Below are 15,513 nucleotides of genomic sequence, written 5' to 3'. Positions count from 1 at the left end.
TTGACACAGGTACAAATAACTTATATTTCCCAACATAATCCATTCTAGTAATACCTTCACAACTTTTTATGATTTTGGCAAATTTGAGTGTAGTTATTCATAATTTTTTACTTTGGACATTTATTTTAGGCTTGCTTTCTTCTTATTATTATGCTTTGTTTCAAATGGCTCCAGCATTTCTGAGTATACAGCTGTGCAGCTGTTTGCCTGTGTTCAATACAGTCTTATAAATGGTTGCATTTCTAAATTCTTTAGGTTTTAGGTCAGATATTGAAATTCAGTAGAAGTGTTTGTTTCTGTATACAAGACAAGGCTTTTATCATTTCCATTAAAATCTGATCTGTCGAAACATCAAATTTTTAGCCTGCAAAAGCTTGGTAGAAAGCAGAAGGTACACTCACTGTAGGTGTTCACAGGGCATGTGCTCTTCTTGGATTAATCACTGCACTGATTGGACCAACACATCCAGTCATGTTCTATTAGAAGATTGCAAAAGGTGGGAATATTTTTTATTATAATTCCTTCTGTTTGCTTCTGAGCATTAAAAGTGAGAGAAAGAAGATAGGAAGAATTAGAATTAGAAATTATTTCTATTGTTTGTATATAGCATACCAGACAAATAGGAAAGTGCTAACTTTAGGTAGCTGAAGAAATGGAGAAGTGAGTTGGGACTGGAATCAGAATGAGTGGGAGCAGAGTAGAGTAGGGATGTGTTAGAAGGGGAGAGAGTAAGAATAATCTGTAAGTGCTTGAGCACTCATTTATCCACAGTCCAAAATGAGTGTGGGCCTCCTGACACTTTATTTCTCTTCTGTCTAGGAAAAGCAGTCAAGTAAATGTCTTTCCTACCTTCTGCCTTTATTCTCCTAGTCCATATCAGTCTATTCATATAGAATGTACAAGTCTGTTCCTGATGCTCTTAATACAAATGAAGACTTGTGCTGATTGCACAGGTCAATAAATATCAAGAAGGTTCCTGTAACAGTTCTTTTTGATCTATTTATGTGTTTTTGTTTGTTAATAAGCAGAAAATTGCATAAAAGCACAAGTTAGAAGTTTCTTGTTGCAGAAATTGGGAAGAGCGCATAGTAGAAGGCCGGAAACTGGAAGAAGAAAAATATTGGCTCATAATTAAGAAAATACAATGCTATCATATAGAAATATAGAATGAGATGCTTTGCCTAGCACTTTGGCAGATACCCTGTGTAATGTTGACCAAGGCACTGGAATCAAAATGTTCACAACTGTTTTTTGCACATCACTGATTAACTGAACTCTTAATTTGGATACCTGAGGTTTGATTTGCAGCTGGAACATGTTCTTGCGGGTACAACTAAAGGAAATAGGAGCTGTACATTGAACATATGAAATAACATCAACATCTTTCAGAAAAAAATCATATACTAGTGTGTCTCTGTGCAGTGAACATTATTATTCATTGTTTCTTATAACTTTGACTTAAAATTTTTCAGTGTGTTGGTTCTTTCCTCTATAAAAATCAAATGTGAATGCTATCTAATCTTATGTTGTTATTAAGCCTATCATATGTTGCAGTTCATAGTACCATTCCAAAAAGAGGTGAGGCTATGACTCCACAGGCAGAAATTAGTAAACATATCCAACTATGCAACAGGTAGTGAGGAGAACCCACTGAGAAGCACATTTTAAGGGTATGCAAAAGGATGGTTTTGGTGGTTTTGCCTTATCTTGTCTCTGATAAAAGTTCAGGTTTAAATGGCATGAACTATTCCAAAATCTTTGTTTTAAGTCTCATATATGTTTTGGTCACCTTGCTGCAGAACTACAAGCCCTCTTGAAAAGAAACTGCATTACACAACTGTAAAATAATATTTTTATTGGAAAATCAAGATCATGTGCTGCCCAAGTAGAGAATGCACCTGGGAATGTTACAGAAAAGATTTTGAAATTATTTATGTAACTTACTATAAGCACGTTTCATACAAGAGCATCAGTGGACTAAATCTAAGATTGCCCTGTTTCTTGGGGATAATAAAATAATATTCCAGGCTTAGAAAAGCATGTAAATATGCTGAAAAAATAATATACTGCTGTCAAAAGATAAGAGTAAAAATGGAGGTGCTGCAAGTGTGTGTGTTTGTGTATGTGTCTATTGCCATATTGTATTAGGAAAGACAGTTATGCCAGGACCAGAAATGAAATTGTAGATCTGGATAATTAATTGCACTTGTGGTCAGTGTAAGCTGGAGCAATTCATCATTTTTGAAAAACACACTCCATGTGTTCAGGCACATCCAATGTTCCGTGGTATATCACAGCATCCACTGTGCATGTAGCAGTTTTTTAAACTGTGGAGAATGAATATCACATTGCTATACAGAATAGCTGACCATGACTGGAAATGATATTTTTTCATAGACATGCTAAAGACTCCTTCTTTATTCTCAAGGGCAGGTTTTACAGGTGTAATAGTCTTTTTAAGACTGCTTGTAGAGATCTTTTAAAGTGTGTCATTCATTGCTGGCAATGTTAAATGGCTTTGATTGAGATTGATCTTTCAGTTTTTCCTCTTGACCATGTTCTTCTGAGAGCTATCCTGATATTTTTCTAAATGGAAATATGCTTCACTCCCTCTAGGAAACCTTGAATATCAATTTATCTGTGTGAAAATAAGTTCTTAAGACTTCCTGCAGTGTTAACTTTATAGTACTTTGTAGCACCAAGGCTAATGACCTTTCTCACCTAAGAGCCCAAGAAAACAGAGAAGTTTTTTCTCTTTTTTGTAGATAAGGAGCTGAGGCACAGTTTATCTGTGTTGTCCAAGGTAATGCAAGAAGTTTGTGACAGAACTGGGAAGAGAGCCTTTATCTCTGGAAACCATAAAACATTGGTTGTTTCCTTATAAACATCTTGGCTGACATATGTCATTTTGTATGGTGTTTTTTCACAGTGGTTTGTAAATCAGTTTATCTTTAATAAATAAGATCATGTATGGATTTTTTTGGAGGAGCTAACTTTCCTCACCGATCAAGAAAATCAAGTCAAGCTAGAAGTACTAAAAACATGGCACGAAATTCAAATTTGCTGGAGAAAGTAATGAGTTTTTAAAATAAATTTTCTGTCTACTCTTGAACAACAAAACAATGGAGGTTTTTTTATAAAACAGAAAATGTAACAGAAAGGATTTTAGGAAAAAGCACTTACTAATATTTCAACAGTCCAAATTATAAGGAATTCTTTATGCCATTTTCTGCTGCTCTAGAAATCTATTTGTATAAAAGCTTTATATAGGGACATAAATATTACAGAAAGGATTTGAATTTTTTGTGAGTCATCTTGTTTTATACATGTGGTACTAGAGACTTCTGGAGCAGTAAAACGGGATTTGATTGAGGTGTGAATTTCACATGTTAATTAAGTAACGTTAAATATTTTATCCTGAGAAACTGCCACTTCTTATTATAGCTTTGCAACTCAGAGCATGTAAAGAACAAACCTATTTAGTGCAGTGTCCTAACTTTGAATCAGCAGTGGTGTAACATAGCTATGTGCAAATACTGAATCACAGAATCACAGAATGGCCGAGGTTGGGAGGGAGCTCTGGAGATCATCTAGACCAACCCCCCTGCTCAAGCAGGCTCACCTAGAGAATGTTGGACAGGCTTGAAGTTTGGAACATTGTGCTAACACGTATTTTATAAATAAAATAAGATAGTTTGGGAGGTTCAAATTTTTGGGCCTTCTCCATGATATAGATGATGTTACTTTTAATACTGAATTCAGTCTCCAGTTAGGTATTTGTAGGGGATATAGGCCTAGTTTAGGAAATTTTATTTCTCCTATAGTCAGTTTAGAGACACTTCATGTTTTCAAAGGATTGAGTCACATTCTAGTAGTGTCAGTATGTGTCTGTGGACTCTGGAAATAGCATGGGGTAAGTACATTTCCAAAACAGTTCCCTTAGGTGGCTAAAGTTTGATGGAAGGAACTGAACGCCCAGGATTCAGGTGCACATCTCAGTACAAAACTATTGTCAGAGATTAGGAGGGAGAGATTTTACATGTTTAAGTTGCTGCAGCTGACTCACAATTTTCATAAAGTATCTCAGAGCCTTTCATTTGAGTCTACTGGAGCTTTGAAGTACATAATAATAATTAACAAAATTTTTGTAGTTAAACGTTATATTGAAAGAAGACAAAGGGAAGAAATTGAAACTACCATTTAGCCACGAAAATGCATTTGACTGGTTTTGGTCCTGTTACACTCCTGTTGACACTCAATATTGCAATGTGATGCAGAATTTTTATCGAAACTTACTGTCAAAAATGATCACTCTTTGATGCAGTAGACTTTTATTAGAATGTATTTTTATTAACATTTTAATTAAAATCAGTGATTTTTTTTAAAAAAGTATATATTTTTTTTCCACTCCAAAAGAACCTTTCTGTCTCCTTTGTGTTCTTTATCCAATGTATGAAAAGGTAAGAAAGAATGGAAGGCATGGAAAAAGCAAAACTAAATATTATTTTTCTTAAATTTTTCCTCGAAATTGAAAACCTCCAGAAACTTTGTAGTAGAACTTAAGTTCTATAATTATTGCTTTATAATTTCACAAAATTTTCTTTTTATTTTCACTACTTTTTATCAAATCTTTGTTATATGGAGAGACTGTATCCTTGAATTAAACTCTTTGTTCAGTATATAATAGAGCTAGTAGATTGTAATTTTTTTGTTAGAATACATCTTGAATGTTTTCTTTCTTGTTAATTTGGTTTTGTAAGTGTGGAAACCTTTTTTGTTGTCATTCAGTCTGCACTACTTGAACTTGAGATTCACAACCAGAAGAATGTAAGTAACAGGTAAATGAAACAGACGTAATAAACAGAGCAAATAGGCATTAAGGAATAACTCAGGCCTGTAAAAATATTGTATTGTCTAGCAAAGAAACATATCATGAACAGCAGAATAATGGAAACAAGAGCAGAGTACTCATTTACTATTTACCATAGAACAGGAACGAACTGGCTGGTAAGGAGTTGTTTTCAGGACTGATAACGGAGCAGCTGAGAAAAGTCACCTGAAGCATTCTGTGGGCCTCAGAAAATGTGAGACTGTACAGAGAACACTGGTCTTTGTTTTTTTTCTTACCTTTTTTACCCTAGAGGCAAGAAGGCAGGACATAAAAGTCTATGTGAAAAGAAAACTGGATATTTCAATTGAGGCACTGGATTTTGGCTTACTGATGAAACCGCTGAGAGAACGAGATCTAGGGCTAGAGGAAGAATATAGAAATATTCACGAAAAGGGTCAAAGCATGCCATGTCCAACAGGAAAGAATGAGCGCAGAGATATCTTAAATGTAAAGGAATGCAGAAGGCTAGACAGACAAGTTGACAACACGCTGAACAGCAGTTGATGCTTGTCTAATGGCACCCTGGGAAAAGCAAAAAGCAGAAAGGAAGACACCCATGCAAGGAAAAAAAAAATCACCACCAAATTTGTGATCTCTACAAGACACCAAAAAAGCCCTCAGACAAATGCCCAAGTGGCAACTGAGAATAAGGTTGAAAGGGTGAAAAGGAAGTCTGTGTTGCAAATTCTGCAGATCCAAAAGATTGCTATGTATTTTGCCAGTTGTTTTAGTGATAGACAGAGTGACCATGTGAACCTCTGAGTGAGGCTAAAAGTGGGACTGATATCAAACTCTTAGTAGAAGGTTGGTTAAAACAGAGATGCTCAGGTGTAACAAGAGTTCCTAGCTGTGCTCCTGCTATGAAACAATTTTAGCAAGAATAGGATGCAAGATAACTATGTGGTCTATTCATAATCCATGAGATATCATCATAAGCAGGACAGTACTTAGTTCATCCAGGTGACTAATGGATATATTATTGTGACTTAAGCCCTAAATATAAGGATTAGAAATTCTATGGGAAAGTAGCAAAGCTGAACTAGGGATGACTCTAAAACAAGACACTGGTCTACCAAAGTGCTTCAGTACCTTTACATTTCTAATGGGAAGCTCATAGAAGTTCACAAAGCACTGAAAAGGCTTAGATGCTGCAGACACTAAAGCAATATACTGGGTCCAGTATGATTACAATGAACAAGGTTACTTCCCTTGGAAGTAGGGAAAGGAAGGGACATATTAGATGTATTTGCAGGTGGAATTTTATTTAAAATGAGGTAGCAGTATTTCCATCAGATTTAAGATCTGTTATCATCAGACAGATAATACTTCACGTCAGACACATATTACTTCTACAACTCTGAAAATCATAGCATACTGATAACAGAATGTGATCTTGCGCTGTTCTGTAATTGTAACTTATCCCTCCTAGAGGTCAAAACACTGTTCACTTTTTATGAATGAAACAAGCCAATTTTTAACATTCTGATTTCTAGGAGTTAGGTTTTTTTGGAGAATGCTCAAGAAAAAATAGTTTGGAAGAAACTTAAGGCTCACTTTGCAAATGGGGACATATCTAACACACTATATAGAGACAGTGGGCAAGCTACTTCTTCACTAAAAGATATCTTCCATGTATACTGTGAAGTGATTGAAAGATAGAGTTAGTAGCTTGAATAACAGAGAGATTAATGAAAAACTGAGGAAAATGAATACCTATCTGGCAATATTGAACAGTTTTTGTAGTATACTGAGCTGGAGATATCAAACAGCTTGTCATATATTCAACTGATCTGGACAAAGCATTAAAAGTGTAGTACAGGGAACATAAATATCCTCTTACTGGATTTGCTTTTCAGAACCTTTAACCTCAGAGGAGAATCAGACTAATTAGGAATCGTTTAGAGGTAACAAATGAGCAAGGAAACTCTGTCAGAGCAGGGATATAATCTAATTTTCTTTTTCTGAATTGGACTTAGATTTTCAGCAAGAGACTTCTATAAACCACTTTGTGCATTTAATTCCTTATTTGTCATTGGACAAATCACTTCAGCCACCTATCCTTTGGCTTTTCATGTTTTTTTTTTTTTTAAAAGGACCCTTGCCTTTTTTTTAAAAAAAAAAAAAAAAACACACTTGCTATTGTCCACTGTAAAACACTTTAAGATTTTAAATAAAAGACATATGTATGAAATTTTAAGAAAAAGTTTCCATTAAGTTTAATTTTATGATGTGCGTATTAAAAGATACATCAGTGAATAATGAATTCTAGAATTTCTCTGAAGCAGTGTGGTTTAACAAGCAAATAAAGAAGATTTTAAATGATGTAACAGTATGGAGAGTCAGTATGTATTAGTTCATTTTTCTCATCCCTTTTTACCTTTCATCTTTTATATCCCCAAATCATATCTACATACTTATTGAAACATATCCAGATTTCATCAGCATCATTTTGCTTTCCATTTTGTTTGACTTTATATTCTTTGTATTCTTCTGAACACATGTAAAATGTATTTACTTGTATGCTCTGATTTTCTTCAGAAGAGGCCTCTCTTGGGAAAGATTACAAAGAACTTTTCTTCTTTCTCTAAGTGAGATGCTGGTTACAGAAAGAGGAGCTTAAATGGGATGTTAGTGGTACATGAGATTTAGGATTGATCTTCCACTTAAGCTCAGTTTTTGTTTGCCCAAGAATGTGCTTAACAAACAGACTATTGTGCATGGTACTTTCTTTTAAGAGTAACGACTCTATATGGCAGTTATATTAGGAATCCTATTGAGTACAGCTGCACATTATTGCTGGCTAAACATGAGTGTGTTCACTGTGAAAATTAAATAAAATGGTGACATAAACATCTTCATAGTCATTGATTTATTAATGACTATTTCAAATGTATGTAGTGTATTACCTTTGTACTATCATTTACTACAGTGCTGAACTGAGACCATTGAAGCTCATATTACTAAAAATCGTATCACTGGATATTTGGTTATGTTTCCTTATTCTGATTTTAAAGTGTATCCTCTGTGAATGCACTTCTGTTAGACATTTTATGAGGAATGCAAAATTACCATGAAAATACTCAGTATGCATCTTACAGGCTTTTGAGATATGAGATTATAAATTTACTTTACAGACTTTGCTTAAGCATTAAGTTCAAAAAGTGAAGGGATAAGAAATAGGAACTGCACTTTAGACAAATTAAGACAGTTTGAAATGGAAAGTATAGAGCTTTGTTGTGATAAGGTGTGAGATGGCTTTAGTGGAGGAAGAGATTCTGTAACTGCTGCTGCTGAAACTGCTGATTTGTCATATCTGTGATTTGCACTCTGGTAAAGATGGAAGGCTACAGTTAGAGCTTTATTGTTCTTTTCAAAGGTAAGTGCAAAGCTGAATTACACGGGAATTTCTATGGAGAGAATTTTGACCTTTCATGAGATTTCATTGTTTGAAATTACTGTTTTCACACACAATTACATTTTGTAGTTTTTACTTTGGAAAATTGCCAGTTTTTTTCCTTCACTTCTGAAAGCTATTTATCACTTCAAATATGTATCGTTAAAATCAAGGGTTTTTTGCTGATCTTTTACTGAAGGAAAAACTTTCTGTTTGTTTAGCCTTACTGATCATCATTATTGCTACTTGTAGCTTTTTTGGGAAAAAATAGATCTTGTACTGAATATTTGTTTTTTACATGACATATTCGCTTTGCAAGCCCATATAATTTTCACTTGACGTCTTTACTTTGGGTTCCTATATCTATATGCTTTATATGGTTTTCTTAGACAAAGGTTTTTAAAGCAAAGGCTTGGAATTTTGGTCTCTGTTTCATGGGCTAAGATGTAAAAAATTTTATGGTGATCTATATCTGCCTATTTTTAAGTGTCTTGAAGGATTTGAGTTATAGAAGATTTTGAGTGCTCTTTCTCTGAACTTCATGGCCCTGCAAAGATCTCCAGTGCCATCCAAAGCTCCAGGGTTTTTTTTCATCTCTCTAGGTATCTCAATTCCCCATATATAAAATAGCAATAATGAAGCTTTTCTAATGTTCAGGGAGTTATAAGAATGTTTTGGGAATACTTCCCCCCAAAAAACTAGAAAGACACTGTAGAAAGTGTCTGTATTATGACTGTTCAATCTCAATTTTATAATCTTCTGGCTGAACACGTAGGTTGCGAAGATTCATCTATTGTAACTTTAGTTGCATATTTAATCCCAAGTATCTATTTAATGAGGAAAAAAAACATATTTAATCTCATCCTACAGTCAGTGTTTAAGAGTTATCCTGTAGAGGTGCTTCTTCTTTAGTGGTAAAACTGAACCTCCCTGACAAACTCAATCTAGATACTTAATTTTTAAATAACTAAAGCTAGGAAAAAATGTCAGCCTGAATGTGCTTGAATTTGATAAATTTTGGGTTTGTTGCTTAAATGTATCAATTAACATTCATTGTTCAAAGTATCCTTCATTTCCTATTATTTATTTTCACTCTGAAGAGCTTAACATATGTTTTTTTTCACTTCTTTGCCAGCACTGTGTGGAGGAGATGAGAGTTTCTTGTGTGCTAGTGGGATCTGCATCCCAGGGAAACTGCAGTGTAATGGCTACAATGACTGTGATGACTGGAGTGATGAGGTCCACTGCAGTAAGTTTCTTAAATATTGTGGCGCTCTATTGAAGCACATACTGAATCCAGTCAGGGAAGCCTAAAAACTAAAGAAGGATATTGGAATAGCATAAGAGCTTTGCATGGTATTTGCATATATGAGCATTTGAACTCTTTCTTAGTTGCCAATGAATATTTTTAGGTTTACTCAGTCTGACCACAGAATGTGGTTTAGATTTTTGAAAGTTTATGCTTGCAAGCAGATTTCATCAGTAATTGAACTGCTAAGATTTCTACGGGGAAGGATGTAGAGATCAGAAGTATTTCGGGGCAAAATTATTTTTTTAATGGATCACTAATATACAAAAAATAGCACTTCCGCTAGGAAACAATCAACTGAAAACTATTCAGTGCATTTTTCTTCTAATACTTCGCATTAATTCTACAGTTCATGCAAAACCATCTCTTAGAAAGTTTTGGCTTCAACCTATATGACGTCTGTTTAAATAAATACCAGAATAGGATGTTGTAGAAAATAAAAATAGGTATGAATGATTAACGTCTTAAATTCTTACTTCATTCTCCACTGTATCTTTAGAGCTCCCAAGTATTTTTCTGTGCTATGAAGAACATCCTAGGACTACTACTGCCTTTAGGAAAACTGAACAAATGTACAGTGGGAAATCAATGAAAAGGAAAAAAAATGAAAGATAAAAGAAAAATGAGGAATGTTGACTAAATAGGGACTACAGTATAATATGATGCCACAATATAGTGCTGTGCATTCAGACTTTGGAAAATATCAGTGCTTGGGTTGAATTCCAATCTGGGCCGCTGAGAGTCATCTCAGAAGATTTCTTTCTCATTAATGATTTAAGAGCCCACATCTCCTGGGCATTCCAGGATTCATGAAACCATTCTTGAGAAAGTTGCTGATAGATTTTATCTGGGATTCTCTAAGGAATAAATAGCGGATGCAATTTCCTCCTTGTCTCAATATGAATGAGATTACAGTGTGTTTTTTCCTTAATAGTCTACAATTTATTTAATGGAGATTTATATAATTTCCAATACGTAACAAGTTTTGCCTGTTTTTATCTTTGAGCTTTTCCTGTCAGGGTTAAGTTCAGTTTTAATGTAGCCTAGAAATTTCAAAAATGCCTATGAGACTTTGGTTCTCATGTTACATTAGAAATGGGCAAAGAAAAACTTGTTAATATAAGGGAAAAAAATTACATGTCTTGAAATAACAAGCTTTTTAAATTTAATGAGTTAAGATTACCTTTAAAAGAAAACCTGTGTGTTAGAAGACATAAGGTTTACAAGCAGAAGATATCTTTTATTAGATCACCTGCTAAGAATTGAGGGGAGAAAAAGACAAATTTTTTTCAAATAAGACCTTCTTTAATTGTAGAAGAGAAACAGCAAACCTGAAGGAAGACTTGTTTGCCTGAAAGCTTATCTTATAAAAGATGCTGTTTCTCTTGCAATCCTCCACCCTCCATATACTTCGGTCACCACAGTTACAGGAACATTTTTACCAAAATCTATTAAATAGGTTGGTGAAAATACACCATTAAGATACGCAGGACAACCTTACTTTTAACTTGTAGCAGTTATTTTTGTTGCCAAGTAATAACACTAAAATTATTATCTATGCATGGCACGGTTTTATTCCTACTTTACATTAAACACGCTTTTAAACGTGCATTAGTATGAGATATTTGGGTTGGTTTTCATTATCTTCCCCCTTCAGAATGCTACAAAAAGACATTTGGGTATATTGACAATTCATGTTCCCTCTTCTGATAAATACCATCACAATGAGTGAAGGCAGCTTTTTCTTTTAAATCTCATTGGAATGACAAGATTTATTCTTCTATTGATAAAAAAAGCAAAACATATTCAAATTTATTTAGAAAAAAATGAATGACAGAAGTAACTTTTACCTCTAAAATATTTTCTTCAAAGCCAATCAATATATAGAAATTTTAAGTGTAAGTGTAGTTTGAAGAGCCTACTTTCTTCCTATAGGGTTCATCAGAAGTTTTTAATTTATAATGAACTTGTAATTAAGTTTAGTAGATGATTAATTTATAAAATCTTAGAATAATACTCAATTGTTCAGTGTATATGCTATGAATGTTTAAGTCTTGTCTTATATTCATTCTTATAAGTCTTTCAGTTCATGCTTTACATGCAAAGCACTTGAGTAATAATTTACTGTGATAGGGATTTCCATAATAATGAAAGTAGTTGATATTCACCATTTAGTCATTAAGTATTTAGAAATTTAGCTGTGATACCTAAGAAAGAAAATCAAATTTTGATTCTGTATGCCTTGTTTTATTTTGTATAAATTAAATTCTAACTGCTAGTGCATATATATACATAACTTTCTAGTTTAATGGGATCCAGACCAATAGATGGAAAACTTGGAGCCCAAGCTTTATTTGAGTCTAGAAAACTTCTATCTATTATGAAATTTATTTTAATTTTTTTGTTGTAAACCTTGGGGGGAGTGGAGAAAATGAAACAATAACAACATTTATTTTAGATAAATGGCTATTTTGGCTGCATCAGTAATATAAGCAAGGAGTTTGGGGAACACAAGTGGAGAAAACTATTTGGACTCTTTCTTCTGGCAAGCAAACTTTTGTAGCAGTAGATTTGTTTAGGAGCAAAATTACCCAAAAACATTACTGCAATCTTGTGAAGAGACTGCACGAGACTTTTACAGTCTACATGACTGTGAAGAGACCCTGAGTCAGTCAGCTGTGATGTGGATCTATCTAGGTCTTTTTCATTGCAATTACTTCCCAAAAGGCTCTTACACTCAAAAGGCCAAGTTTGATTAGAATATAAATAATAATAATTAACCATTTATATTAGAAAACTGAAAGCAACTTGGTAAGGCAGAATGGAAATAAAAAGGATTTATAGACAAAACCATCCTTGCTGACTGTTTCCTTGAAAGCTGGGACCTTTATTCCAGGCTTGGTTTCCATCAGCTCAGGAACTTCCTTTTTCTCAGTAAATTCTGCCCCAGTGTTCTTGTGCCCTTAAGAGATTTCTTTCTCTCTCACAGTGGAGGCCTGACCATGCATGTGTTCCCTGCTCTTTCCAGAATTGTTTCAATCTCTGATGTGCTACAGACTTACTCCTTGTTGGATTCTTGCTCTGCTTCCTCTTATCCTTAAAAGCTATAACATAAGATGGGAACAGCATGCAAGCAAGTAGATTTCTCAGGAATGATAACAGTTAATGCTGATGATAATTTTTTTCTTTTTGGAGAAATAGATTTTTTTCAGCTGTGAACTGTATTGCAGTCACAGTAGTTCATTTAGCTTGATTTGGTATGTGTTATTGAAATACATGTCTTGGCAGTAGCACTTAGAGCTTCAGAAGATGGCATATTTTTTTCATCTAAATAAATAGTTAAAAGCATTTCATACACTTTGGAAACAGGAATCTTTAAAGTGTAACTAATTGCATCTTTTAAGGGTATTTGATTGATTTAGATTCAAAAGACTGAAGCTTGCCAGTGTAATTGGATGCACTAAAATGAGATGTATAATTTTATAAAAACAAGATCTTGGAAAGCTGTTTCTGTAAGTATGCTTTACAATTCAAATTAAAATAGTCCTGCTTTCTTGCTTATGTTTAGATTTAAAGATTTTTTTTGTTTGTGACCTAGGCTTGATTACTTTGTCATTTCCTGATAAGGAAGTAAGGAAAGAGAAATTGCTGGTAAATAATTCCAGTAAGATTTTTGACTTTATGTATTGTAATTAACTGGTATAAAATAGTTAACTTTAGGCTTTGTTTGAAAATCAAATCATTCAAATTAGTCATTGTTTCTAGAGGAAATTAGTGTGACAAAACATAATGGGAAAATATGGCAATACTCATACTACTCAAAATTGATTTCACTCACTTGCACTTGTTCTCTCACAGAGAGCATGCCTGAACAGAAGTCAAAGGGTTGCTGAATGGAGAAAATTGTTCAGTTTTTGTGATAGATTTAGGTTTTTTGGAGTTTGAAATAGCAATTTGTATTTAATTTAATGAAAAAATGCTCCAGCTTTAAGGAAATTTAAGTTGCGGCATGGATGGAAATAAAACAGTGAACTTATCCAGAGGAAGCACTGTCGGAAAAGACAGCTTTTTTTCATTTCCATGAGGAGCAAAAGAAATAGAGAAACTGCCAGAATTACGAACTGCTCGAGGAGGATAAATGGTTGCCAGAGTAGTTCAAGCTGTTGCAGATTCAAAACAAATAATGTTTGGAGTTTCTCTCTCAGCTGGCTATTGTTCTGCTTATATGAAACTAGAACTTACATATTTTCATTTAGTTTTGGTTTCTTGGTATTTACTCTTTTCATGCCTTTTGTTGTTCTTAAGCCGATGAGCTATTGACTACCACACTCATGACAGTGATATTATATTGTTTCATGTCCTGAAGCCCTGTTCTTGGCATTGTGCTATGAATTCTGCTTAGAATTTCAAAGATGATGTGAAACTAGTAGAAAGCATAAATATTTTTGTGGGAGAAGAACAAGAAATGATTAATATGCATATTCTAGAGTTGACATTTGTAAAGCCTTGACAGACTTCCCAAACCAGCTCTTAAGATCTCTTACTACCTTTTCTACTAACAGATGTTTCAGATTCCTATGACTACTAAGGAAGTATAATAGTAAATTCAAGCACCAGAGCTGTGAAATCAAATCACTATCCGTGTAGGTGTCGCGACATAAAATGAGGTATCAATCTTCAGCAGGGTGATTTGGACATCTGAAGATAGGGAGATAGGTTGCCTGTATAGCCCCTAGAGAGCATTAAGCAAGCCAGAAACACAAACCAAACTCCCTATCACTCAGTAGGGAAGTTCTCAGATCTAGTGAGGACAGGGGTGTTTCTGAGCTCTTGCACTTAGCTGAAACATAAGTATCTGCCTCAGCACTACCCGTTAAACACTGCGTGGAAGCGGAAGCTAAGCCCCTTTTAAGATTAAGATTTCCTGAAGGTAGAATTTCATTCTTTTTAAATATGGTGGTTTCTTGCCTTTGCATCTTAGTAGTTAAAACACTCACCTATGAATTTGTAGACTTTGATTCTTGACTTTCATTGACATGGAGGAGCAGAAATCCTGTGGCCCACCTCCTGTGAAAGTACTGTGCCTAGCAGTGTATAATGTATTTAGAACATCTTTCATTTGAAACTTTTGCAGTCATGAATGCAGGAGTTGCAGGCTAAGAGGAGAGAGAAACAAGCAGTAGCCTGATTCTATTAGGCAGTGGTTGAACCTCTCAGCTGGGGAAGAGAAACTTGGGTTATAGTCCCTGCTCTATGGGCAGTTCCTGTATTTTGTCTGGGAAAGGGCTCAGGTAAAATGCCTGTGTGTTCCAGGAAGAAAGGACAAAAAGAACTTCCCTGGTTGTAGTGGCATCTTTGACAGGAAGATTGTCCCCCCCAGCTCTTCTCCAGGCCTGGCATTCTCCCTGGAAAGGCCAGATGTGAAGGAAAAATCTTCTAGAAGAGGGCAGTGAAACTAGGTCTGCCACTTCCCAACTTTGTATTTGTATTCAAGGATTTATTACTAATAGGACCAGTCACCAGACAACTTTACTTTCTCTCCTCTCCCTTTTCCTAACTACAGTGTGAGTTCCATTGTTTTTATTAAAACTGATACTTTTCATGTATTTTGAGTATTCTTGAGGAATATTTTTCAGGACTTTACTGAAGGTGTTAGTCATGGAAAGAAAAGCTAAACTCACTTAGAGATGTCAGTGGTAAGTATTCCTTGAAGAGAAGGTATCAGGCCATATTCTGAGCCTAAACCTATGTAAAACATAGTTCATACTTTCTAATTGTTGTAAGATCAAAGTCAGGCTCAAAAGCAGGGTCTGTGGATCTTCATTTTGCAGTTAGAAGCTTCATCTCCATCTAATAACAATGTCAGGTACTCAAAGATGTCCCAATAATATAGCCTATAAAACCCACAGCTTTCTTTGA

The 15,513-nt window shown here is 34.6% G+C and overlaps 1 protein-coding gene across 7 annotated transcripts in view; it reads left to right on the top strand.

Annotated features, from left to right (window-relative positions):
• The window catches only part of CORIN (corin, serine peptidase), a 151,820-nt gene that overhangs the window by 81,067 nt on the left and 55,240 nt on the right, over positions 1-15,513 (top strand). For all 7 annotated transcript variants that reach the window (XM_062575517.1, XM_062575519.1, XM_062575522.1 and 4 more), the window contains exon 6: positions 9,421-9,534. In XM_062575517.1, the coding sequence (XP_062431501.1) occupies positions 9,421-9,534 (114 nt within the window). The remainder of the gene's footprint in view (positions 1-9,420; positions 9,535-15,513) is intronic.

This window comes from Rhea pennata, chromosome 4 (genome assembly GCF_028389875.1).
Source record: "Rhea pennata isolate bPtePen1 chromosome 4, bPtePen1.pri, whole genome shotgun sequence".
Lineage (NCBI taxonomy): Eukaryota > Metazoa > Chordata > Aves > Rheiformes > Rheidae > Rhea > Rhea pennata.
The sequence above is the reverse complement of the archived record's forward strand: the minus strand, read 5'-3'. Positions and strand labels throughout refer to the sequence as shown.